Source organism: Chelonoidis abingdonii, chromosome 16 (assembly GCF_003597395.2).
Source record: "Chelonoidis abingdonii isolate Lonesome George chromosome 16, CheloAbing_2.0, whole genome shotgun sequence".
NCBI lineage: Eukaryota > Metazoa > Chordata > Testudines > Testudinidae > Chelonoidis > Chelonoidis abingdonii.
The window spans coordinates 15,296,432-15,322,683 of NC_133784.1; the positions used below are offsets into that span (position 1 = coordinate 15,296,432).

General features: G+C 40.7%; 2 protein-coding genes across 11 annotated transcripts in view; one reads left to right on the top strand and one right to left on the bottom strand.

Moving 5' to 3' along the window:
* Positions 1-26,252, bottom strand: part of SEC24C (SEC24 homolog C, COPII coat complex component) — a 647,635-nt gene that overhangs the window by 526,308 nt on the left and 95,075 nt on the right. The window lies entirely within an intron of this gene.
* PPP3CB (protein phosphatase 3 catalytic subunit beta) overlaps positions 1-26,252 on the top strand; it is a 102,009-nt gene that overhangs the window by 43,386 nt on the left and 32,371 nt on the right. For 6 of the 10 annotated variants that reach the window (XR_004372097.2, XR_004372096.2, XR_004372095.2 and 3 more), the window contains exons 6-12: positions 1,995-2,134; positions 2,233-2,310; positions 2,403-2,497; positions 9,266-9,391; positions 16,295-16,372; positions 19,268-19,352; positions 20,257-20,354. Coding sequence is in view for 6 of the 10 variants with exons in the window: in XM_032768706.2 (XP_032624597.1) it covers positions 1,995-2,134; positions 2,233-2,310; positions 2,403-2,497; positions 9,266-9,391; positions 16,295-16,372; positions 19,268-19,352; positions 20,257-20,354 (700 nt within the window). In the remaining 4 variants the exon portion in view is untranslated. Of the gene's footprint in view, positions 1-1,994; positions 2,135-2,232; positions 2,311-2,402; positions 2,498-9,265; positions 9,392-16,294; positions 16,373-19,267; positions 19,353-20,256; positions 21,321-26,252 lie in introns of those variants that run through there. The other 4 variants (XM_032768710.2, XM_032768708.2, XM_075072859.1 and 1 more) reach the window with 3 other exon arrangements.

Below are 26,252 nucleotides of genomic sequence, written 5' to 3' on the forward strand. Positions count from 1 at the left end.
TTTTGTTGGTCGTGTTGGGAAAACTGGATTTTGGAGGTCACAGACAAAAGAAAAACTTTTAAGGATGATGGCCTGTACCGAAGCTTATGTCTTGTCATACAAAGGTGATGGTAGCTATAATGGACAACGCTCATTCAGATACCTTAGGAAATACTGAAAGTGAGGCAGGTTCTGTCTCTAGAAGTTTGGGATGATTTTCAAAAAGGGAGCCCATCAATTTATTTTTAAAAATAAAATTCTTGTTGGAGAAACAGCTTGCTTCTCCTGTCACCAAATGGCGCAGAAGCCCTTCCACTGCCCGGGAATGGGATGAGGTACTCTGGAGCAGAGATAAATGCAAATGACTAGGAACTAGGAGAAAATGAGTTCTAAACTCACTTTTTTGCTGATTGATGTTTACAATATTGTACGCTTTACAACTGTTGTTGTTAAGCACTGCCTCATACCCCCTCTAAGATGTTACACAAGATGAGACTAGAACCCAGCTGTAATATAGCAGAGATAAGTACCATTCACTTATCCCCACTGCCTCTGAGAACCTGCCACATCTTTGTCCTTTTCTATGCTGTCTGTAAAATGGGGCTACTTGTGTATACATAACTGAGGCTGCGAATCTGTCACAGAGGTCACGGAAGTCAGTGATTCTGTGACTTTCCAGGACCTCTGTGACTTCTGCAGCTTGCAGTTGCGACTGACTCCAGGGCTGCCCAAGCAGCTCAGGCGGCCTGGGGACCAGCTGCAACCCCCCTCCAACAGCAGCGGTTCTTGGCTGCCCCCCACCAGCAATGGAGGGAGTCCCTGGCTGCCCCCCTACTCCAGCTGCTGTCCAGGGCTGCCTGCTGCGGTCTCGCCTCCCGCCAGCTGCAACTGCTGCAGTCCCGGGCCGGCGGGGCTGCCTCCCACCAGCTGCGGCTGCCACGGTCCTGGGCTGGCGGGGCTGCCTCCACCCAGCAGCGGTCCCCAGCTGCCCCCCCAGCACCAGTGGGTGCCCCAGAGGCCCTTTTCCAGAGCAGCCAGCTGCACCCCCTGGAACCTCCCAGAACACCAAAGATTTAGTCAGGAGTATATAATACAAGTCATGGACAACTCACAGGGCCGTGAATTTTTGTTTATTGCCTGTGAGCTATCCATGACTTTTACTAAAAATGCCCATGACTAAATCTTAGTCTTATACATAAGCATTGTTTCATTGTGTTGTGCATCCATCCTTCTTTAGTGTCTGGTTCACAGGGGATAATAGGCTTCTCTTCCTGATAGCTAATACAGTTAGTCCTGTAACTTTTCACTATGGTCACTGGAAATGTAACAGAGCCACTAAATTAAGTGTTTCCAAATGGGTCAGAAAGGACATCTCTGAAGCGTCTTAAAGAAAAGGTAAGAAGTCTTCTCCAAAAATGGTCAAGGCCCATTCCATGAGGTCCACAGCAATGTTATGGCAGAGCAATAAAGCTTTGTATGAAAAAAAATCTGCAGAGACCTTAGGTGGTCATCTCTTCTTTCCTTTATTAAACTGTTCAATGTGGATATTTTTCTTCGGATGCTGTATTTGGTTGTCTGGTTGTGTTGGCTGGTAGTTTTTCTTAATTCCCTTTTATTCCACTCTTTCTGTGTTGCTACTGCTTACTAATTCCCAGTGGTGTCTTCAAATTGGTAGATGTAGTGTGCCTGAGAAAAGGAAAATTTTGTTCCTTCTCTATAAATTTACGTACTCATAATATACACATCCGTCAGTCTGGAGGATCCCTCACCTCTTCTGACAATTAATTATCTTCATTGTTCTCAATTGTATGTTCAAATCTTCCTCTTGTTTTTTTGGCACGCATCTGCCTTATAGAGAAGAGGAAAAGTGCTTCTATAGAGCTTACCCCTCTCATGTGGTGGGTAGCATTTACTTTGTAATGCTTTGGCATTGGTTGATGTGTATACTGTACAGGTGAGAAGCAAAACTGACCAATATAATATTTAAATCAACTTTGTGTTTGTTTTTTAAACAGCTAGATAGATTCAAAGAGCCTCCTGCATTTGGACCAATGTGTGACTTATTGTGGTCAGATCCCTCAGAAGATTTTGGAAATGAAAAATTACAAGAACACTTCAGTCATAATACAGTCAGAGGATGCTCTTATTTTTATAGGTAAAAAGAAATCTAGGATTTAATTTACATTTTAGTACTAAGAGTTACACTTTACTAAAAAAATTAATATTTTACTCATAGTTGTTTTCATTTCACAGCTATCCAGCAGTTTGTGAATTTTTGCAAAATAATAATTTGTTGTCGATAATTAGAGCTCATGAAGCACAAGATGCAGGGTAAGTGTTTTATGTCCTTACAGAAATTATTCAACAATACAAAATAATCATTTATTACTTTATGATGCAAATTAAGCTGTTTGTTTTTACAGGTATAGAATGTACAGAAAAAGCCAAACTACAGGGTTCCCATCATTAATAACAATTTTTTCGGCACCTAATTACTTGGATGTCTACAATAATAAAGGTAAGAATTTAGTGCTAAGGAATTAGTGCTCGGTAAGAATTTAGTGCTATATTAAATTAAAACTTCTTTCCAAAGAAAAAAATAGTCTAACAGTAACACCATGGAAAATCATCATACAAAATCAGTTTTGTATGGTGTTACTAGTAGAGTGAAAAAAATCCAAGCCTTTTAAGTCAAACTAATACAATATGTAAAACACACATGGGCATAATTACTTGAATGTGTAAAATAAACTGATGATCTCTCATAATGAGGACATCCAGAAAACAAAGTGTGCTTTTCATTTTTAGAAGTACCCGCTGTGACATTACCTAGGGTGCAATCTGGACTGAGTGACAGCTCCATCCCCTCAATTCTCCAACCTGGAGTGTCTTTTATACTGCTTTGCTATGAGAGTAACCGCTCCTGCTTTGCCCACACCCAACCTCCAGCATGTAAATCACTCGCAGCTATATTATATGAGTGCTATAGCCAGCCACCCATGAATTATGCAGCAGGGCAACACCAGCAAACTTTCAGTCCCAGATTTTCCCCCAGAAAGGTGTGTCTTGTACCGCCCAGCCCTTCTTGGACAATACAAGATCATTTAAAGTCCGTTGTTTCATTAATAGAAAATGATATGCACAAATGTTACCACAAATGAAGTTTCCCAAACCCTTCAATCCAAACACACACTGGTTTAGATAAAACAATAAAACAAGTTTATTAACTACAGAAAGATAGGTTTTAAGTGACTGCAAATAATGAGGCATAAAAGTCATAATTGGTTACAAGTAAATAAAAGACAAAATTCAACTGATACCTAATTTAACAAGCCAAGTGAATTCAAAGCATAAAGTTCTCTCTCATCATATGTTCTAGCAGTTTTACTGGTTGAATCTTTCAGCCAGGATCCCTCCCCAGTCCGATGATGCTTATTTTATTCTTAGTGTGTCGTCGATGCCATGAGTAGAAATGGAGAGATGATTTGGGCCATCTGTTCCCCATCTTTATCTTTTCTTCCTCTTTGAGAATCATCTCCAGCTGGGATTCAGGAGACAGTCTGTGAGATGGGAACTTCCAACTCTTTCTTTGCCAAGTTGTAAATTTCTCACTCACCCTTTTTCCTGCCAAAGAATGGCCCCTTAACCAGGTGATAGTCCATTTGATTCTGTTGACACCTGGCTGAGGCATCAGTTTGTCTTTTGTTTTTGAGAAACTGATTTGTGCCTGCTTTTCTAAACTTGGAATATGTCTCAATACCAGGTTTATAACTTTATATACAGTGTTGTCGCACACATTTTACCAGGACGATAATGATCAGCAAATTGAGTTTTCAAATGATACCTCATAAGGCATACTTTGTATAAAATCCATTATAGTTTTGTAAAAATGTTGAAAATAGAGTTCTTCTTTGAGCGATGTCTTTGTGCCTGCTACACTTCAGGTGTTGGTGTGTCCTGGAGCTATCAGTCGGAGATTTATGGTAGCAGTGTCCACACTTACTCAGTAGATGTCTTGCAGTGCCGTTGGCATCTCATTTAGCGTGCGCACAACCCGATCCCTCCAGTTCTTTCCCGGCCGTCCTTGACCTGAGACGGAGCTCTGTGGCAGTGTTCACAGTTCTTCACAAAAAATATTAGAAATAGTATAATTCAGATAGACAGCAAGTTTTTAATAATAATTAGTTTTGCTTAGATAGCTAGTAGTTTTTAAAAAAAAAAGAAAAAGGTTTTCTCCTGGTTTCCCCTTCTCCATAGTTTCTTCTCAGCAGGGAACATTCAACTGTTGAATGCTGCCTGGCTCCCCAGGGTTCAAAAGATGAGGCTTATGTCATGAAGCCATGCCAGTTTCTGATGGACACTCATGTGTCCGATGTCTCGGTGAGGCGCACATCCCACAAAAGTGCAGCACCATAATAATTTAAAAGTGAGAGTCAGGCGCAACCGGGATCACCGCTTGAAACTGATCTTAATGGAGAATTCTCTCCGAATGGAGACAGAAGAACAGACCTCCTCCTCTCCAGACACCCCAACTTCAGCAAAAGAGGACATGCAACCCTCTAAAAGATTGAGGAAGAGAGCACCAACTTCTCTGCAGAGAGTACCACAGGAAAAAAGGCAGTCTCCTGCCAGGTCACTACTCCGATGCCAACAACCACAAGGCTGAGCACCTTTGATGCTCTGCGTACTTCTGGCACCACCCATACTGGGACCTCTGCCAAGCCCCACCACAAGAAGACAGAGTTGAGGCATAAAAATAGATGTTTCCTCCATGGCACCGACTTCACTGGCGAGGGACACTGTGCTGAGACTCTTCCCAGGACCTATGCCTCCACTTCCTGCACCAATGGGAAAATCCAAAATGGCACCACCCATGCTAGTCAAACAATCACAAAAATGATCAGCACCGATGACTGCTATACCATTCCCTTTACTTCGCGCCCACCTACCTTACTCCCCTCCCCCTCCCTCTTCAGGGACTCTTCTCAGGAGCACCTGCTACGACAAGAAATAGATCATCTTCTACAGTTAGGTGCCATAGAACAGGTCCCTCACAACACAGAGGAAGGAATTTTACTCCCATTACTTCTTGACTCAGAAGAACAGGTGATGGAGGTCCATCTTAGACCTCGCAAAACTCAACAAGTTTGTACAAACCCAAAAATTCAAGATGATCACATTGGGCACGATACTACCAGTGCAGCAAAAGGGGGACTGGTTTTTAGCCCTTGATCTTCAAGATGATTATTTTCATATTGCCATACATCCCACTCACAGAAGTTTCCTGCAATTCACAGTGGAAAACTATCACTTCCAATACAGAGCACTACTGTTCAACTTGTCCACCACACCAAGAGGTTTGTGTGTGTGTGTTTTTTTTTAAAACCCTTGCGGTAGTGGCAGCACATTTACACAAATGAGGGAAAATGATTTTCCTATACTTAGATGATTGTCTCCTCAAGAGCTCGACTCAACAAGAAGCAATATAAATCATCCAGAAGACAGCTCCACTCTTCAGGAATCTAGGGTTGCAGATAAACGAACACAAATCAACCCTCATTCTTATACAACAACTGGACATTATTGGGGGCACACCTCGACGCCATAGAGGCCAAAGCATCATTGCCTCTTGGGAGATTCACAACAGTGACCAACCTTATATCGATAATCAGCAGCAGCCCCCAAAAACTTGCACAAATAGGACTACAAATATTAGGTCACATGGCAGCCATAACATTTGTGGTAAGACGCTCAAGACTATATATGCGCTGCCTATAGAGCTGATTGAACTCAATATACATACCCAGCAAGCACTGCCTCCATAAACGACCAACAGTACCACCAAAAGTCTTGGATTCTCTACACTGGTGAACAAGACTAAAAATGTATGCGTGGGCATCCCCTTCCAGTGGGACCCTCTCCCAGTGATAATTATCACAGATACATCACTGATAGGCTGGGTCTCCCACATGAACCAACACACAGTTCAAGGCAAATGATCTGTCGAGAAGACCTGCTTGCGCATCAGTCTACTCGAGCTATGTGCGGTACACAATGCCTGCAGACATTTCCTGTCACTGATAAAGAACAAATCAATTTGCATAATGACTGACAACATTGCTTGCATGTTTTGCATCAATTGCCAGGGAAGAGCCCAATCACACTCACTAAGCACCGAAGCCATGAAACTGTGGAACTGGTGCATTCACCACAAAATAAACATCTTAACCTCCTACCTTCCAGAATTCAACAACAGACACATTAAGCAGACATTTCTCATGGGAGCACGAATGGACAATGAACAATGTAGTCCTGCAATCTATTTTCCAGTGATTCCCCCCATCAACTTTTTTGCATCCCCAACAAACCACAAATGCCCATTATTCTGCTCGAGAGCAGAGATGGGATCCCGATCACTGGGCGATGCCTTCCTCATCCCATGGAATGCAACACTCATGTACGCATTCCCACCGATCCCTTTGATCCCACAAGTAATACACAAGATACGAATACAACAGGCTGCAGTTGCCCGGATAGTCCTGACATGGGCCAGACAGGCCATGTTCTTATCCTTACCTGATGCACGTGGTGATATCGCCCCATGAGTGCTCCTTCTTCGGATAGACCTTCTGTCACAGAACAACAGTTACACTCTTCCCCCAAATCTGGCGAAACTCCACCTGAAAGCATGGTTCCTGCATGGTTCCATTATGGTGAGTTAGTTTGTTTGAAACAAGTCAAACACGTATTACTAAACAGCAGGAGATCAACTATGCCATAAAACTTACCCTTAAAAATTGAAAAGATTCTCCTCATGATGTCAAGAAAAACAGTTGACTTGCCACTACAGCACCACTACTGCTAGTGCTGGACTACATGTTGGAGTTAAAACGCTTGGGTCTTGCAACAAACTCGGTCACAGTGCATCTCATGGCCATTACAGTGTTCAACCAATTACTAAACGCTTTCTCACTGGTCTACAGAACATTTACCCAGAGATTCGCCAACCCACTCCAGCATCAGATCTGAACTTGGTATCAAAGTGCATCACTAGACCACCATTTGAACCTTTAGCCACCTGTTCCTTACTGCATCTGTCCACGAAAGTGGCATTTTTTTGTTTGCTATCACTTACGCCAGATGAGTAAGTGAGATAGGGGCCCTTTTAGCCGATCCTCCCTACACAATATTCTTCAAGGACAAGGTCACGTTATGACCCCACCCAAAGTTCCTACCAAAAATATCATCACCCTTTCATATAAACCAACCAATTCACCTTCCCATGGTTTACCACAAACCACAAAGGAATCCAAACGAAACCATTGTGCATATATTAGATGTTAGACACGCATTAGCATTCTAGTTAGATAGAACAAAGCCTTTCCGAAAGTCCCCGAGACTTTGTGTCCATGACCGAACATTCAAAAATAAGTGTTATATCCACTCAGACGCTATCTAAATGGATCTCCACCTATATTCACAGTGTTACCCAAACACGCAATACAGAACCTCCAGAGGACGTCAGATCCCATTCCACACACTCTGTATCGACCTCAATACCATTTCTAAGCAATGTGCCTATAATAAACATATGTAGAGCGGCTACCTGGGCCTCTGCCCATACATTTACTGATCATTATGCAATCATTCAAGGCCCGATGCCATGATTGACCTAACTGTACTCGCCTCTACAATACAAGCAAACCCAAAGTCCCTCCTAACCTCTGAGGGGCACTGCTCTATAGTCACCTGAAGTGGAGCACCCACAGGGACATCACTCAAAGAAGAGAAGGGTACACACCTTGTGCGGTAACGAGGTTCTTCGAGATATGTTCCCCTGTGCGTGCTCCACTACCCATCCTCCTCCTTTCTACTTTGGAGTTGGCAGTAAGGACTTTACAGTAGAGAAGGAACTGGAGGGATTGGGCTGTGCGCACACTAGATAAAGCACCAGCAGCACCATGAAACATCTACTGCGCACGTATGACCTGCACGGACACTGCTACTGTAAATGTCTGATACCTGAAATGAAGCACCCATAGGAGAACACATCTTGAAGAACTTCATTTACTGTATAAAGTGAGTAACCCTCTCATACAGACTTACACCCACTGAGTGATTTCTAAACAGGCTGGGATGCTCTGTGCTCTGAGCAGTTCACAATGTAAATACAAGCTGAGAAATAGAGGTTAGGGGCCGAGGAACAGTAGTAGGCAATTTATATACAAGTCAGCTCAATTTGCGGCAAGACACAGAAGTAAACTTTTAAATGTGGACAGAGAAGAGACCATGCAGATGAGCTGTGGGATGTAGTACCATACCTAGGGGGCTGTGTGGAAGGAGGCATGGAAATTATTGTGGGAGAAGCTAAAACAGGGGGACAAAGTTGGAGGCAGGTGGAGAGCAGCCTGAGGCTTGGCAAGGCATTGTAAGTAAGGAGGGGACAGAGTTAGGCAAACAGGGCTGGCTTTAGGCATTGCAGGGCCCAACTGGAAGAAGCTGCCGCCGAAGTCCCGCTGCTGTTTGCAGCGGCAGCTCAGTCGCTACCGCGGAGGAAGGTCCCGCCGCCGAAGACAGCAAGAACGATTGAGCTGCTGACGATGACAGTGCTGGGACTTTGGCGGCAGCTCAATCGGCTGCTGGTGCCTTCGGCGGCATTTCAGTGGAGGGACCCTCCTCCGCGACAGCAATTGAGCTGCCGCTGAAGACAGTGGCGGGACTTTGGCAGCAGCTCCTTCGGGACGTTGTGGGGCCATCTTAGGGGCACAGGGCCTGATTCCGGAGAATCGGCTGAATCAGCCTAAAGCTGGCCCTGTAGGCAAAGCTTTGAAGGTGATGAAAAGAAACTGAAATTTGATTGTGAATGTGTAGCCAGTAGTCCGTTGATTAAAATGTGGGATAATAAAAGATCTGGAGCCAGTTATACTGTTGTTTTGAGTTGGATGTTTGTGACAATACCTGCAATGACACTTTTAGTAGTTTTTCCTCTCTGTGTCCATTATTAAGTTAAATGTCAGTGCAATTTTGTATTCTCCTTAAAATGTACCTCTATTAAATTGCAACATAAAGTGATTTCTCATATAAAAAAGCTCTCTGTTCGAAATATGTTCCACTATAATAATGAGTAAAGGATCATAGAGTGTCTCTTGCATATATTTTTACATAAGGTGTAATATAACTGTAAATGTGGGAAAAGATAATTGAATCTCCCTGATCATTTTGTTTTTATTATATTTAGTGTTAAGGATAAAAATTCTTGCCTTAATTTCTAAATGTTTTTTTGCAGCTGCTGTGTTAAAATATGAAAATAATGTGATGAATATTCGACAGTTCAATTGTTCTCCACATCCTTATTGGTTACCAAATTTTATGGATGTCTTCACATGGTCATTGCCATTTGTTGGAGAAAAAGGTAGAAACTACACTGTACAAGCAAACTGCATAAAGTCTTTGTGTTTTGTGTGGGTGTTGCAGGTTTATGTCTACATGAGAGAAATTAAGTGTATGATTTCTCTTAAGGAACTATGTTAATCATTGCCACCTACTCCTTTGGTTGTCTCAGTAGAGTGCAGACTTGTGAACACTTGCCCCAAAAGACCTTTTGCAATGTTTTGTAACTCCCCATGTGAAAGTGCTGTGACATGTCCATAAAGGATGGTGATCTGGGACATGAGGTCGTCTACAGCTGTGGGTGCTCTGTTCCCCCTGCTTTTGGCTGAGGTAGCTTGATTTTTGTCTGATGGAGCAGAGGAGAGAATGGAGAGGTTTAGAAGAGATGATGGCATTTGTCTGCATAGTCTAATGAAAATCCCCTTCCTTCTAAAGTATATCTCTGAATCAACACACAGTTTCAATAAAACTGTTTCCACTCTGCAGAATAATTTGTTACACTTTCCTAATGTTAATGGTGTAGCATTCTTAAATATTGTCTAGTTCTGATGGATGTTCTTTTAACATTCTACAATGCTCAGAAGATTTACCTTTGATGAAGGGCAATTTATATATAATTATTCTCCTAAAATACAATTTAATAGATATCCCCATTCTACCTCCCTCCCTCCAGAGATGGTAATTTTAAATTTAGGACAGTTGGGCTCCAGGTAGGTTTAAGTAAAAAGCAAAGCAGTCATAGTTGGACATTAGGTTGTCCTATTTAAAATCCTACCAATATATGCTGTCGGAGAAAAACTCAGTTCTCACTTTTTGGTTGGGTGCAGCAAAGTCAGATACTTTATTTCTCAAGCAATCACATAGCAGGAGAGAGTGCGCTAGGACACAGGGTTTCCCCCTCCTAGGAAGGTATCTCTACAGGTAAACAATTACAGCAAGCATTTATACTTTTTATTACATACAATATTAAGCAACAGCTGCATTTTGTTTATACATAGGTCATCTTTATCTTATTTTTCTCACTTCTATTTAGACTATAGTCTACATTCCATATCTAACACAAGGTCACAACAACTTCTCACGCAGTTCTTTCCCATTCGCCTCACATAATCGTCGCTTCTACAAATCTCACATTATTAGGGTTAGCCTGACTCTTGCTAACAGAGACTGTCATGCATTGAAATCCCCTTCAAATCCCTGTCAATTCTTGCTCTACTTCCACAATGCTATAGTATCTTGGTGAAAGGATTGTAGAAAGCTCTTCAAATGTATCTGAAAAGTACTCTTGAGACCAGTTGCATAAACGCAGGACTCTAGATTTGGGTTAATATTGCCTTCTGAGAGAAATTACAATCGGATAGTTTAGGCTTTTTTTAAAATATGCTCAGTGTATGTAGCAAATTACTTTATGGATTTCAAATGAAAGTATAAGTGTTGGAAAGAGTTTTCTGTTCATATGTAGTTACGTGATGAAATCTATATGTCAAGACTCATCAGTTTATATAGTGATCTTTTGGACAATTAATTGATTATTAAGTACAATAAATGTATAATTCTTATTTATACAGTTTGTAGGACACGTAAGTGGTGGCAGTTACTCATGAAAATGTAGATTTTTTTTAACTTTTCAGTGTTTATTTGGGGTATTACTTCATTTTGCTTACTTGAGGGGCTGGTAATTAGATAAGCTTGCTGTTAAATGAGAATTTTTTTGTTCAGCCAGCATATGCTTACTGCTGCAACCACAGTGCAAGTTAGTAAAGGCCCTTGTATTTTCTTTCTGCTAGCTTTCAGAAATGCACAAACTTTGACATTTTAACCGAAGGTTAAATCTGGCCTTGCCAATTGGAAGAAATTTACGGCAAAATCCATTTTAAATTATCATAGTGTTTGTGAAAAAACAAAAGCAGTATGGACCATTTCCTTTCTATTCAGGTAGATAAATTTTATGTGCTTGTAAAATTGAGTTTCATTTCAGACCATAATTAAAGTTGAGAAAATGCCAAAATATAAATTATCTCCGTTGTACTATTGACTGATCATGCTGAATCTTGATATAGAAAAAAAAAACTGTTTAAAGCAACATTTTTAATTTAAAATCTTTTTAAATATTACATTTCAAAAGCCATATACTTGGTTTTGGCTGGCTGATTTTGCTTTTAGGTCTGTCTGTTCTTCAATCAGGAGACCCAGAACAGGATCACTTTTGGGGTTCTTGCTCACAGGCTTTGTTACCCAGGGTTTTCAAAACCCAGAGGAGTGAGAACTTAACTGTTTCTGTCTAGGCAGTGTAAGGAATAAATCAATGGGGACACAGCTCCTCCGTCTGATAAATGTTTGATACGGATGAGTACTTTTATCTAAAACTACTCTTAATTACGTCTCAAGCGCGCGCACACACACGGACGCTGTAGCAGTTGGTTCAGAACATACTAAACTTTTATATTCATCAAAGTCTGAGGTGGTTTTGAGGAATCAACAGGCTTCTGAGGGCCCGCCTTCCCTCCAGCTGCTGAGGAGTTTTGGTGTCCTCAGACTACTTCCAAATGAATCCTGTTGCCTAATCTTTTATAGCTAACTTAAATAAAGCACATAACTCATAGTGACTCCTAATGGACCACCATAGGAAGCCCTGATGGCTCACCAGTTCTCCTCATTTCAGCAAACTACTCATTTATTATCAAAGCATTTCTAGTCATAACAACAATAAAATTTGTCTCAGGCACCTAAAACCAAGGTTGTCTGTCCAAACATTCCTTCCATTTTGATTACCAAAACTGCAGACATGGAGCTGCCCGGCCTTGCTCCTGGGCCTAAAATTATTCTTAGCTACGTGATGTTTGATTTTCAGCTAACCGTGACTGAACACACAAAATGACTGACTGCTCCAGTACTGTCACATTCGGGGGTAACATGCAGGAATGTCAAATTCTGAGTTACAGCTTTGTAGAGAAGGATCCTGTAATAGTTGTGCAATACTTGAGCCCTGCTGTTAGTCATCTGTTTTAATGTAACCAATGGCATTTTTTTAAAAAAGCTAAACTCTCCCCAATCTGGATATTTCAAAGTGTTAGTGTGCTTCTAAATAATGCATAGAAAATGTCTCTCCCCCCCATACCATATACATGCACTCACTTATGCATACATCACCATTGATGTGTAAGGCTATACAGAGAAGGGTATGAGAATTTAATGAGGTCTATGATAATTTCAGAAAAATTACATGAGTGGTAGCACATCTTTGTGTTGAATTGTAGAGGATTTTCGGGTGAGGGAATGTCTTTTTATAAAATGTGTAAACATTGGGCTTTCTGAATATTTTAAAAATATAATAATGGGAAACTGTGATGCAGAAAATCAAACTTTCTTTATCAGTTTTTAACTCTGACTCTTGCCTTAAATTATTAGCTGAGGATTTTGCATACTTTTTATGCCTAAAGTAGTATAATGGTGTTTAAATTTACTTTTAAAATCTGTCAGAGGAGTTCATGTGTCTGTTGTCTCACAAGAACAAAATATGGAAATTATGGACTATGAGTTCTTGTCATTTAAAGGATTCTGTTGTGTGAGAGTATAATATATCTTATGTTACACAGTGCCAAGCATATTGTAGGCACTTTGCAAATAACAGTAAATAATGCTATATTCTTTGAGTGATTGTTCATGTCCATTCCAAGCAGGTGTGTGTGCACCACATGCATGCCAGCTGGAAGATTTTCTCTTAGCAGTGTTCGTAGGGTCGGCCCTGGCGCCCCTTGGAGTGGCGCCTCCATGGTGCCCTATATAGGGGCCCGCTGACCCTCCACCCCCTCAGTTCCTTCTTACTGCAGGTAACGGCTAACTGTAACTTTGCTTGCTCTTGCAGCAAGCCTAGTAGTGTCCCTATTGAAAGTTGATAGTTAGTTAGTTTTTGTATAAGTTCATTAGTGTTAGTTGTAGATAGTTAATAGTTGTTGGGGAGCTTGCCCCCAACGTGATCATTGCCCTGTCCTGGGGCATGCCCAGGTCCCCAGGGTTTAAACTCTGCACAGACTGCAGGAAGTTTATGCTGAAGGATAACCTGCACTCTTCCTGCTTGAGGTGCCTCGGAGAAGGCCACCAAAGAGACAGCTGCACTATCTGCAAGGGGTTCCATCCCAGGACTCTTAAGGACAGAGAGCAAAGACTTAGAGTGCTTCTGATGAAGGAGGCCTTGCGGCCACACCCAGCACCCAAGCCGGCCACACCCAGCGCCCTGGCACCGTTAGCAAGAGAGGAGGCTCAGTCTGAGAACTCTAAGTCCTGGCACTGGAGAGAATCCGGATGTAGAAAATCAGCCTCCATGCGGCACCAATCACCATCTCCAATGCCCGCGAAAAAGAAGAGGCAGGTGAGAGGCCGATCCCCCCACCATGACCTTAAAAGGCCGGAAGCATTGACAAATGTGGGACAAGACGTGCCACAACCGCACCCTCCAACGGTCCCGTTGGCTCCTGCCCCCATGCTGGAACAGTCGAGTCCGGACTAGTCTAGGTCCCCGGACCTTAGCAAGGATGTGCACCTCCCTTCTACACCAGAGGCGTTTGAAGCAGCCTTGGACTTATTAAGCCTCTCGGCACCCACCTCCCCGCTCCGGAGGGAAGAGCTGCCAGGACGGCCTGACCCCCGATCCAATCAAGGGGCAAGCCGGTCATGATGATGTGACAGGCCCCGCCCTGCCCTGCTCCGGCGGTACCAGTGCAAAGGAAGCATTCCCCGGCCTCATGGCACCGCTTGCCGGCAACAGTGGATAGTTCCTCTCATCGGTTTTCATATTCGGAAACCTCGGAGACAGAGGCGGAATCCTATCACTCCAGTAGATCAAGGAGCAGGAGATCAGCTTTGCAGAGAAGCCAACAACCTTAACGTGGTGCCGTGGCAGCCACCCTCCCAGTGGCCGTTATGGACTCCCTGGGTTTACCATCTGACTCTGGGACAGGTACATGGTCCACGCTCCAGGTCTGCATCGGTTTCTTCAATGTCGGTGGCTCCGGCACAGATGCCTCCACCACCAGCACCTCCGTCTGACAGGAGTGTGCCACAACAGACTCCAGCACCGCCTAGTCAGTCACCGGCACCGATGGGGGCCATGTCTTTGGCGCCACTCAGCACACCTCGTCTTTCAGTGTCGACCCCGGTGCCAGTCATGGTGCCGCATCCTACATCCGCACCAGTTATGCTACCTGAATACTGTGTGCCGCAGACCCCTGCAGAGGCTGATGGTAGTGAGGGTGGTCTTCTGCAAGTGATCTCCTCTTCTTTGGCCAACGAAGCGCTCGTGGGAACTTCAGCAGCACCAGCCCTAGAGGACAACTGGGTGCTTCTACAGCTACTTAAACGGGCTGCACAAAGCCTATTGATGCAGGTGAAGGAGGTCGAGGTGGATGTAGACCCAGTAGTGGACATCCTGGCTCCCTCAGGCCCATCTCCAGTTGCCCTACCATTGATCAAAACAATAGCTGACATGTCCTGCACTCTTTGGCAGACACCAGCTTCTTTAGCCTCTACAGCCAAAAAGAGAGAGAGGCGCTGCTTTTTACCCTCCAAGACTCTGGGAGCAAAGAGCTGCCAGAGATTTTTCCCCGCTGCAGAGAAACATTCCAGGAGAGGGGAAAGGCTCTGGTAGGGGGGAGGCAGTGGGGAAAGGCTCCAGCAACTCCCTGCTGCTGAGCATTTCCCTGTTGCCTTCCTTCTGCCCTAGTACCTTTCACTGACGTGTGTAGCTACACACTGCAGTGTGAGTGCAGCCTGATTTTTGCTGCTGAATGTAGTTATGCATACCCTACGTACTGCTGCTAGCATTTTACAGTGTAGACATAGCCTTTGTTTGCTAAGTAGTCAGCAAAGCATCATGTGAAATTGTTTGATTTAGCTTGGCCTCATTAGGTAGTACAGTAATAAGTGCTAGAGAGATCCCTAAGATGATTTGTCATTTTATTAATATGTAGGGTATTCCAAATTCATGTGAAATGTTCCCCATTTACTTTAAAGATTATTGGAAAATCTGGCTTAAACTTTTTTTCTCCTCTGTGTGCCTTCACTAAATACTTTGAAAGATTCACAGTTTTTTCTTTTTTTTTCTTGTCATCTATACACTTGTATGGAATTACAAGGTACCTTCCTAAAAGAGTAACCTAATTGCAAAAACTGTGAATCTGCTCCATTAAGGACACTCTTTTCGAGCACATGAAAGGGGTGGGGTGGGGTGGGCCATCATGCTTTTTAATAAGGCGCAAGGTGTTTTTGCATGTAGTGTTTGTTTATTTTTCAGTTGATTATAAATATTATGTTGGCATTTATCCATGTCACAAATGTAAATAATATTTTTAAATATTGGGTTCCATTTCCCCCACTGGTTTTCTTTCTCATTCCTTCACTGTTGCACCATGTTATGGTTAATTGGGGAGACTGGAAATCTCATCCTCCAAAGGCTGCATTTAGAGCCACTTTTTTTTTTAATGACACTAACTAATGGCTCAAAATTTAGTCTGAATTGATCAGCTTTTGTACAAATACAGCTTAGAGGTTATTGGTTTTTCATCAGATTCAAGATTGCTTGAATGTAGACATATCATTACTTATGAAAGGAGATCCTTTCTAAAAAGAACTAATTCTGGACCATGGGTGTGGGAAAAGAGGGAAGTCTGTGATGCTATTCCAGCACTCTGTCTTTGGACAGTGGTGTTACTTTAGGATCATATTTTGTGTTTCATCCCATGAATATACACATTATGAAAAGTGTCTCTGTCTGGGAGAGTAGATTGCTGAGCAGCTGAAAAAATACATACTGGGGTGTGAAATTTTGTCAGCCATACATAAGTGCAGACAATTTGTTACACCTCACATATGAATTAATATATGTAGCAGTGTGTAGTTGGTTAATTCATTATCATTCTTTTCAACACAGTAACAGAAATGTTGGTGAATGTTCTGAGCATTTGCTCTGATGATGAATTAATGACAGAGGGAGAAGATCAATTTGACGGTAAGGTCACCTTTGTATCTAAAGTATTATATTGTCATGGAAACGTTTCTATAGTAGTGGTTGAGACTTTGACCAGTTGTATTATATGTTGGAAAACTTTTTGTCTTTAGGGTTTTTTCTTTTCTTTAGATAGTATTTTTTTATTTGTAATATAATATCTTGTTAAATAATATTATTTAGTGTACTGTTCAACAGAACATCTTCCAAAATTCCTAGAACTTATTTTACCGGAAGAATAGAGTTGATTTGATACTTCACTTGGATAAACAACAATTGTTGTTTACCCTTCTTGACACTGTCTCTGTTTTGGGGGCTTCAGAATTTAATCCTTATGTATTATATTAAAAACAGTAACAAAGAAATTGTACTGTAGTAAAAAGCTGTATTTTCAGGTTTTGAAGGTTTTGATTATCTGTATGAGCTACCTGAACTTTCCTGGCATTTATGTTGTTGCCAAAAATGTGAAAATTAAAAATACAACCTTAGGTCCTGATCCTACAAACACTTAAACATACAGTGTTACTCGCATGAGTAATCCTGTTGTATTTAAGGAGGGGTGGGGGTGGAATATTCATTTGCTCAAGCAATTATTTCATTCTCTAAAATGACAGGCTTTCACTTAGTTTTTCCAGCAGAGACTCACTGAGCATTTATTGAGTATGCTCCCTCTTTAGTACAGTAGTTGAACTATTTCCTAATTTTGATTGTTTTTATATTTTTATCTCTTCTCCTTTATAAGTTTTCTTTGCTTGGTCTATTCTATCTTCTCTTCATAAATAGATTCTCCAAATATTTGACAAATTTTGCTTGCTTATCGGAATTGTAAAATTTATCCAATATTTTCCACTTTTTATTCAACTAATTTTTTTCATTTCCTTCACTTTTCTTTTCCAAATTCATTCTTTATCAGTACTGTCAGGTAAAATATCTTGGGTTTTTTTAATTTGTCTCACTCACTTTTTTTCTCCATCATTCACTTCTTTTTTTCCTGCACTCTCTATCTGAAGTACAACTCTCGTATGTCAATAAAAAAGGTACAGACCAGACAGAATAGTAATGTCTTGAAATATGACTTCATAGATTCATAGTATGAATTTTAATAGTACAGAACACGTTTATATACTGATATATATATGTGTGTGTGTATGTAGAATTTTTGTTTTACTATCAGTCTGTTAAAAATATTTATAAAGATTTGTATTTGTGTAATCAGAAGTCCTATTCCAAGATATTTGTCTTTCTGTGCATGAAAATATTTCTCTTTTCTTCTATTCCTCTTTTAAAAAGAATGAAATTCTATAATCTCTTTCTAATATTTTATCTTTGGACCTGCATGTGTAGGGAGCATTTTCTTTGTCTTGTTCTTTATAATGATTTTTAGTGTGAACATTTTACTTCAAAATTGTGCATGAAATATGTTTAGAAAATGTTCCAAAACCTTGTTTGTATGGTACGTTTAGCATCTTCTAATTAGTTTTAGATTGGAAAAAAGTAATATGTATGCTGTGCAGTTTTACAGAGGTGTTGATATCATAGTTGAAAATGGATCTATTAACTTAAATCTAGTAGCTAACAAACATTTTCCCAAATCCCAGACACTTTTGTTCAGAAAAAATTTTCTGATTGTGTGATCATTTGGTCAACAAAATATTTGAAGTCTGTATAAATTCTGTCATTCGAAAGAAATATTTTTAATAATAATGAACACATCAGTTTCATGTGATATTTATAATGGTTATGTGAATCTCTTGGAGAATAATAATATTGCTGAATATGTTTCAGATTAATAATTGTATTGCACTTGGCTTGTGGAAGGTGTGGAGTATATAATTTGGCATTCCAAGTTCATCCTCCGCCTTTTGGCCTGCTTTGCTGGAACGCAACATATGGCTATATCTCCATGTATGCAGTGGGGATGGTTTCTTCCCCAGATGACTGAATATTCAGAGGAGACTTTTGAAGTGTCCATAGCTTTAAGGGTGTTGATTGGTCTTTGGCTGATCTCTCCATCTGACGGTCAGCAAGAGAAAGAAAAAATATCTGTGGGGCCTTCCTTCTGCCTACAGTAAACTAAACCAAAATAAATGGTAGGGATGAGGAGGGAGCTCCTGCGCTGTAGCAGATCAAAAGGAGGCAGTGATGGTCCTCCTTTTCCCACTACAAAGCCTCCTTGGTAATTTTTGTTTGCATTTATATCTTTCCCCACCAGTGTGTGTCTTTCTTTTGTGGAACGTGGAGCATTTATTCCAGTCCTTTGGTAATGGTAATTCCTGCAAGTGGTGCAAATTTACAAGTGAGAATAGATAGTCCCTAGAACTGGGAGGTAAAGGAGTCCTCACATATTCCAGCTGACTCTGCAACTGTCTGCCACTGAACTCTTTGGTTTTGTTTTGAATTTTTCTGTGTGTATGTCTCTGTCTGTCTCTTTGTGTGTGTGTTGTTTTGGAAGCCTGTGCAGAAAGGCTGTCTACCCTTGGTTAGTAGAGTCTGCCAAAGAATCAGTACCAGAACAGTAACCTTTTGTGTCTTGTACATATCAGGTGCCGCTATGTTGTACTGGTAGGGCTTAATTGATTCAGGTGTCAGTGAAGAATTTAGTAATAGAAAACCCATGAGAATGAAATGTGATAGTTGTGAAAGCTACAATATCAGTGGTTTTGATGATAACTAGATTAATTTGAGGTTTTTTTCTTTTTGTGGATGAGGCATTGGTTTTACTGGCCCCTTTAGGTGAGCAAGGCCAGTTTTATAATCAGCACACACTTAAATGTTTTGAGTATTGGACTTCTCTTAGGAGAGTTGTTGAATTTACAAAGTTGTACTGAATTAATGCATTTTTATAGAATTGTGGCCCTCTCTTCATGAGCTTGAGACTTTCTTTTATTCCATTGAAAGTAGGTACAGCTGCTGCACGAAAAGAAATAATCAGAAACAAAATACGTGCAATTGGCAAGATGGCAAGAGTCTTCTCTGTTCTGAGGTAATTACACATTCTTTCTCTCCCCAGTAACCCTGTTATATTGGAAGAGAAAAATCTAATCCAGCCCACTGGATGTGAAGTGTTCTTCATGCAGATCCATTAGGAATAGCTTAGTTAAAATTCTGGCTTCACAAATTGTTCTAAAAGCTTGCTAGTGCTGGGGTATTTGGAGAGAAAATGTTTTTATTTTGAAGATTACCTTTGAGACCTAGAAAAAGTAGAGCATGTCTCTTTTTAATCAAACAGCTAATCACTGTGTCCTAATTACAGATGTCTGTCTGTCTGTACCTTATGAACAGATATTGAAATGACAGTTGTATAACAAAGGGGATTGGGGCTGGTTAGGAAAATGTCATGAAGCTCAGGACTATTCTGTTACAGATTTTAACACTGTACACTTCTGTAGCTGCCTAGGTTCAGGCATAATCAATTTTACTCCAAAGTGTGTTTTTGCCCAAAAAATAACATAGATCAAATAGGTATTATTTTTCAAACTTGACTCCCTCCCTCCCTCCCTCTCTCTCTCCCTCGCCGCCCCCCCTCCCATTTACAGAATCTTTGGGCCAGACTTTGAGCTACTTGATCCCACTAATGAGCTGTTACTCTTAAGGGTAGTTTAATTAAAGCCAATAAGACCACTCATGTAAAAAAAAGGGAAAGCAGTCTGACCCATAATTATTTTGCATATGTGTTAAGTTCTAGACAGAGGAAAAGACTAGTATCTGGCAGATAATTTCTTCCCTAGGTTGGAAAGTTTGCCCATAGTTAATCCTTTGAGGTTTGAGCTGTGTTAAATCTTGACATGGATAAAATAAAGCAAAAATATTTCCTTATTTTATTTCAATTCTTATTTAAGTGGCTTTATAGTTTTTAAAAAAAAGTCATTGCTTTTCTTCCACCATAGGGAGGAGAGTGAAAGTGTGCTGACACTCAAGGGTTTGACTCCCACTGGAATGTTACCTAGTGGAGTGTTGGCCGGAGGACGACAGACTCTGCAAAGTGGTAATGATGTTATGCAACTTGCTGTGCCTCAGATGGACTGGGCCACATCTCACTCTTTTGCTAACACTACACATAATGCATGCAGGGAATTTCTAATGCTTTTCAGTTCTTGTCTTAGTGGCTGAGATAAGTATAGTGTTATATGTTAATCAGGCAATGTGAAATGGATACCTAACCAGGGTATAAAACTAAAAGCAAAAATTTAGAAGTGTTAGATCAATATTGTCAGTCTGAGCTTCCTTAATTTAAAAATTTTCAGGTGGCACAAATGTCTCAGATGTGGGGTGACTGTATAGAGCTGATAAAGGAATTTAGAGTTATTTGGTCATTACATTACAGAAGTGCAATGTAATTCTTCATTTTTACTTGTCCACTTTTCATTTAAACAGTTTTATTACAGATATGTTACTAGTTTTAATTGGTAAATGTCAAATACTTTTTTGATGCTAGTATTAACAAACAGATGCAGGCTGCTGAGCTTCATTTTTCATTTCATTGACAGATTGAAATGTGCTGCGTTTTGTACCCTGGTAATTAATGCCAAAGTTGTTCTCTATGTTGTTTGTCAAATGTTCTATGTATAATTGACTTCCCTGAATTGTCCTTGTAACATGCTGTTTCCTTCCTCTGCAGATGTAGCTGCTTTCTTAGATCTGTCTGTCTCTCTCTAAGTATAGCTGTATGTCTGTATAAGTGTTAAAATTAAACCTCTTTCCCAGATACTTGTCTGTCTCTTGATGTAGAAGCAACGGTGTAGCACCTTGTTTTTGAGGCTTGCTGCATTTGCTGCTGCACATTGTCTGTGCATTTTGAAGATTAATGTAATTGAAAATATTCAGTAATTGTTATAAAATCAGTTGAGAATAAAGGGATTGAATATAAATCTTGTAAATAAGTCAAAATGAAAGGGTGTTTATTAAGTGTGCATATATTTTTGCATGAAAATAAAAAGAACTCTACACAAAATATACCTGTAATCTGGTTCATTGAATGTTTTTGTAAAAGTTGATTTTTGTTTTGTTTGTTTGTTTAAACATGGAATCAACTTTTCAGAAGACCATAACAGATTAACTAGGCATAGGAGAAATGTTATGAAACTCTTACAAAATGTGTCAAAAGGATGAAGTCCAAATTTATGTTAATTGTGGTGGGTAATTAAAATATCAGGTTGGAAACCGGACTTCACACATGCAGCACTCTTAAGCATAAATTACTTGAATGCTTTCCAACTTTCTGTCTTGGGCATTTGTATAGTACCAAACACTATCCGAGCACTGATTTCTAGCAGTATTGAAATATTTTAATATATGAACAGAAACACATTTTTACACAATCTGTTTTCCTAGAGTAGCTGCTTTTTGTCATTTTGAAATTTAAATATTATAAAGAAAAATTCAGAAATTTCAAATCAGGTGTTTTAAAACCTTTTACTGAACTTTCAATTAATTTATCAGAGCTCTTCTTTAATAGTTTTGAAATATGAAAGTCACATTTCTAAAAACTTTTTGATGGGTTCATGATGTCTACAAGTTAAGTTTCTATGTTCTATTTATGTATGTGATTGTTTTGTGAATGTTGTCAATAACTAATGGTGTCTGTTCCTCAGTCCATCCAGAGCATTCCAGAAGAATACATTGTACTTTCAGTTTGTGTTTTTGTTGTTTAGTGAGATGCTTTGTTGGTTTGGGTTTTTTTTATTGTCTGTGCTCTAATTTCCTCTCCCTCATTTCCCAGTTTTTCTTCATATTGCATTATAAACACCAGAGAGAGGATCAAACTGACTAGAAAAACATGTTTTGTTAACATAACACATGCAGTATATTACCACTAGAGGAGACAGCTGGACATTTGTAAAGTATGAAAGGGGGGGAAGAGGTTTGGGGGGGGGGGTGTGGGGCTTCACTGACTCCAGAATGCTTTATTGCGGTATTCCTTGATACACTGAATCAATACATTAGCTATTTCATTCTTGTTTCACTGTTTCAAAATAATCCAATTGTTAACTTTTCTTAAAATATAATTTAGTTCTTACTGATCAACATGCACCAATTTATTTAGATTTTTTTCTTGTACTAACTATGTATTCATCTTTTAAACAGAACCTATTAAAGATTTTAAATATAAATACAACACAGTTTCCAAACTAAAAAAGGAAAAGTTCTGAAGTAATGCAACTATAATACAACCTCACTAATTTACACGTTGTTAAATCATCGCAAAATTGGTGAACTCTGCACTTCTTGGCAGATATTTATTAGCCAATGCTATAGTGAGGTTTCAGATTGAAAAGATTTCATTATTTTTAAAAAATACTGTATATATACCAGTATAGTATAAAATGTCATAAATAATTACAGCTAAACTACATTTTAGAAAATAAATTAACAAAGCCTGTTTTGTGATGTATAATCCTTGCGTTTCTATTGTTTTTGTTCCCTTGCTAGTTCACAAAATTCAGTAATGATCAACGGGTTTCCCAGTTGCTAATGCTAATTAGCGAAGTTCTCTTATGTTGATAATTGGAAAAATCATCTGTTTGCATCTCTATGCATTGTCAAGGCTCAATCTGCTTCCACTGTGTAGTTTTTATTTTAGTGGGTTGTATGTGGTTGAAGTGATTTTGGCCGAAACTTTTTTTATGAGAATAGATAGTCTATCCAGATATATTTGTAAAATTAATATTTACTTTAAGTACAAACACAGATATAAATAAACCAAATTAAACATTTTTAATTGGAGCTTCAGAAATGTAATTTGGACCCAACTTCAGATTTTTGGCAAGAAATACCTACAGTCAGAACTGTTACGTTTTGAGATCAAACAAAAAGTGGGCACAACAGTCCTTAAAGGGACAATAAACTCTGTCCTAAGTTATTAGAAGAGACTATGATGTTAAAAAACAAAAACAAAACAGATGATATTAGTACCCTGTTAGTGTACAGCCATACCTGAAATAATTTGTTCAGGGTTGGCCACTGGGGAAGAGCCGATTGTCTGGGATAGAATGCAGCATAGGGCACCTAAAATGATACCCAGTCTAAAGTATTTGTGAGGAAGGGTTAAATAAACTGATTCTCTTTGCAAAATAGGAGACCACAGTGTAACAACATAAATTCAAGCATCACGTAAAGGGGTATAGTCAATAGACATATATTTATTGCTGGTAAGAGCAGAGGAAACAACCTGAAAATTAGAATAAATGGGGAATACCAGCATAACTATATTACACAAAAGGAAGTGAGTATACTAACCACTTGAGAAACACCTGGATTCATTTCTGGAGGAGGGATTGAGAGAAATTCAAGGTTGTTGGTACTGAGATACATTTTTAAAAGAGAAGGTATTTTGGGCAGTATTGCCTTTGTCTGTTCGTAACCATTTTTATTTGATGTGGAGTTAAGCTTTTAATAGTATAATGCTTATATGAGCAAATTCAGGCAACTTTATTTCACTTGTGCTTCATTACTTTAATTATGCTGTAAGATATAACTTTTCTAGTGCCGTTAATTCAGCGCAATGAAGTTGTCACCATTTATTTGAATTAGGGCTGTCAATTAACTGCTGTTAACACCTGTGATTAACACACAGCGCAATTAACACATTCATATTTTTAACACACGTTAATCGCAAACCCTCTGGGCAGGAGGGCAACATGAGCTGCTCTGAGAAACCTGTTTGGTCAGGCGCAGTAACACAAGCCACCACCAGAGGGTGGGAAGAGAAGAGGCTACAGAAAGTAAGGTAGTTCTCATCCCTGTGTTTTTAAAGTAAAAACAGGATGGTCAGGGGCTCACTGGAGTGCGCTCTCTCTCTCTCTCTCTCTCTCTCTCTCTCTCTCTCTCTCACACACACACACACACACACACACACACACACACACACACACTCTCTCTCTCTCTCTCATCTCTCTCTCTCTCTCTTCTCTCTCTCTCGAACCACCCTCCCTGAACCCCCTCCCCATGGCTCCCGGGGCTGGGCTAACGCCCCCGATCCAACTCTGCAACCACAAGCTGGGCTGACCCCCCCCCGTGCTGCCCAAGGCTGGGACAGACCCCCCCCTGAGCTCAGGGGCAGACCCCCCAACCCAGTGCCATCCACAGCTGAGGCTGACTCCTCCTCCTGTGAGCCACCTGCTATCTGTGGCTTGGGCTGACCCTCCCACCCCAAAGGCCCATTCCACTCGGCTGAGGCTGACCCTACCAACCCAAGCTCCATGCCTCCCCCAGTGGAGGCTGATTTTCCCTGTCCCACCCCGAGCTCTGCGCCTCCCCTACCTAAGACTATTCTCCCTCCTGAGCTCTGCGCCTCCCCCGGCTGAGGCTGACACCCCCTCACCCCTAGCTCTGCGCCTCCATCAGTTGAGGCTGATTCCTCCCTCCTACCTGCCTCCCCCAGCGCTGCACTACCCAGGGGTCAGCTCTGAAGCCAACTCTGCCTGCCAGCAGCAAATTTCTCCCAATTTCCTGCTGGGGGGCTTTGCTGCCTTCAGCTGATCCCTAGGCAGCAGCCACCTCTCTCTACTCTGCCTTGCAGCTGGGACAAATACCCGTTTTGGCGAAGAAGTAGGGATAGCCGGGACAGAGCTGAAAAAGGGGACTGTCCTGGCCAAAACAGGACATATCGTCACCCTAGCCAGCCTGACCCCTGTTGTTCCCGGCTGGCCCCTCACTCCAGGGACCAACCTCTCTGCGTCGTGCCCATTTGCCGCAAGCTGGCCACTCCTTCCAAGGGTACCCTCTTGGCGAGCTCAGCTTCCCTGCACCAGCTTTTCCTCCCCTGCCGTATGAGTCCCTGAGAAAAAATCCACCTTCCCTGAAGGGAGCTCATCTAGCTCAGTAAAAGGAGGCGAGCCCAGTACCAGAAGCCAACTTTCCAGAAGCAACAGCAAGACACCTCCCTCACCCTCCTCCTGTACAAGTTATTGCTCGCTTCCCCCTGCCCCTGTCCTCCCCCAACACTGAATGCTTGTTTGTCTGAGTAATTGGCTGAACAAGAAGTAGGCCTGAGTGGACTTGTAGGCTCTAAAGTTTTATTTTATTGTTAAGTGCAGTTTTTCTTTTTTACATAATTCTACATTTGTAAGTTCAACTTTCATGATAAAGAGATTGCACTACAATACTTCAATGAGGTGAATTGAAATTTCTTTTTTACAGTGCAGATGTTTGTAATAAATATAAAGTGAGTAGTGTACACTTCGTATTTGGTGTTGTAATCGAAATCATTATACACCTCTACCCCGATATAACGCAACCCAATATAACACAAATTTGGATATAAGCAGTACTCCAGGGCAGGGCAGGCCTGCGCACTCTGGCAGATCAAAGCAAGTTCGATATAATGTGGTAAGATTTTTTGGCTCCTGAGGACAGCGTTATATCGGGGTAGAGGTGTATTTGAAAATGTAGAAAACATCCAAAAATATTTAAATAAATGGTACTCTATTATTGTTTAATAGCGCGATCAATTGCAAATAATTTAATTGCTTGACAGCACAAATTTGAATGGAAGTTAGCATTCTGATTAACTGAGGTCCTAATTCAGCAAGAAACTTAAGCACATGCCCAACTTTTAGCTTGTGAGTCGTCCCAGTGAAATCAGTAGGACTGATCAAGTACTTTGGTGATCTTAGCCCTTGGATACCACTTTGATCATTACTTAGAGGAATGGGAAGATACTTTTTTATTGGCCTAGGTGTTGCATCAGCGCTGACTTTTTATCAAGAGGAGAATCTTAGAACTGCAGAAGATATAAAATATAATGCCACCTGTCTTTGAATGTCCCCACTTAGAATCCCCAGGGAAGCTAACTGAGAATTTTGCTTCAGTAAGGATTTCAGAGTTGGACCTATTAATATGCTGTGGTTCTGTTGCTAGGTATGTCAGGGTTTATTAAGGATTT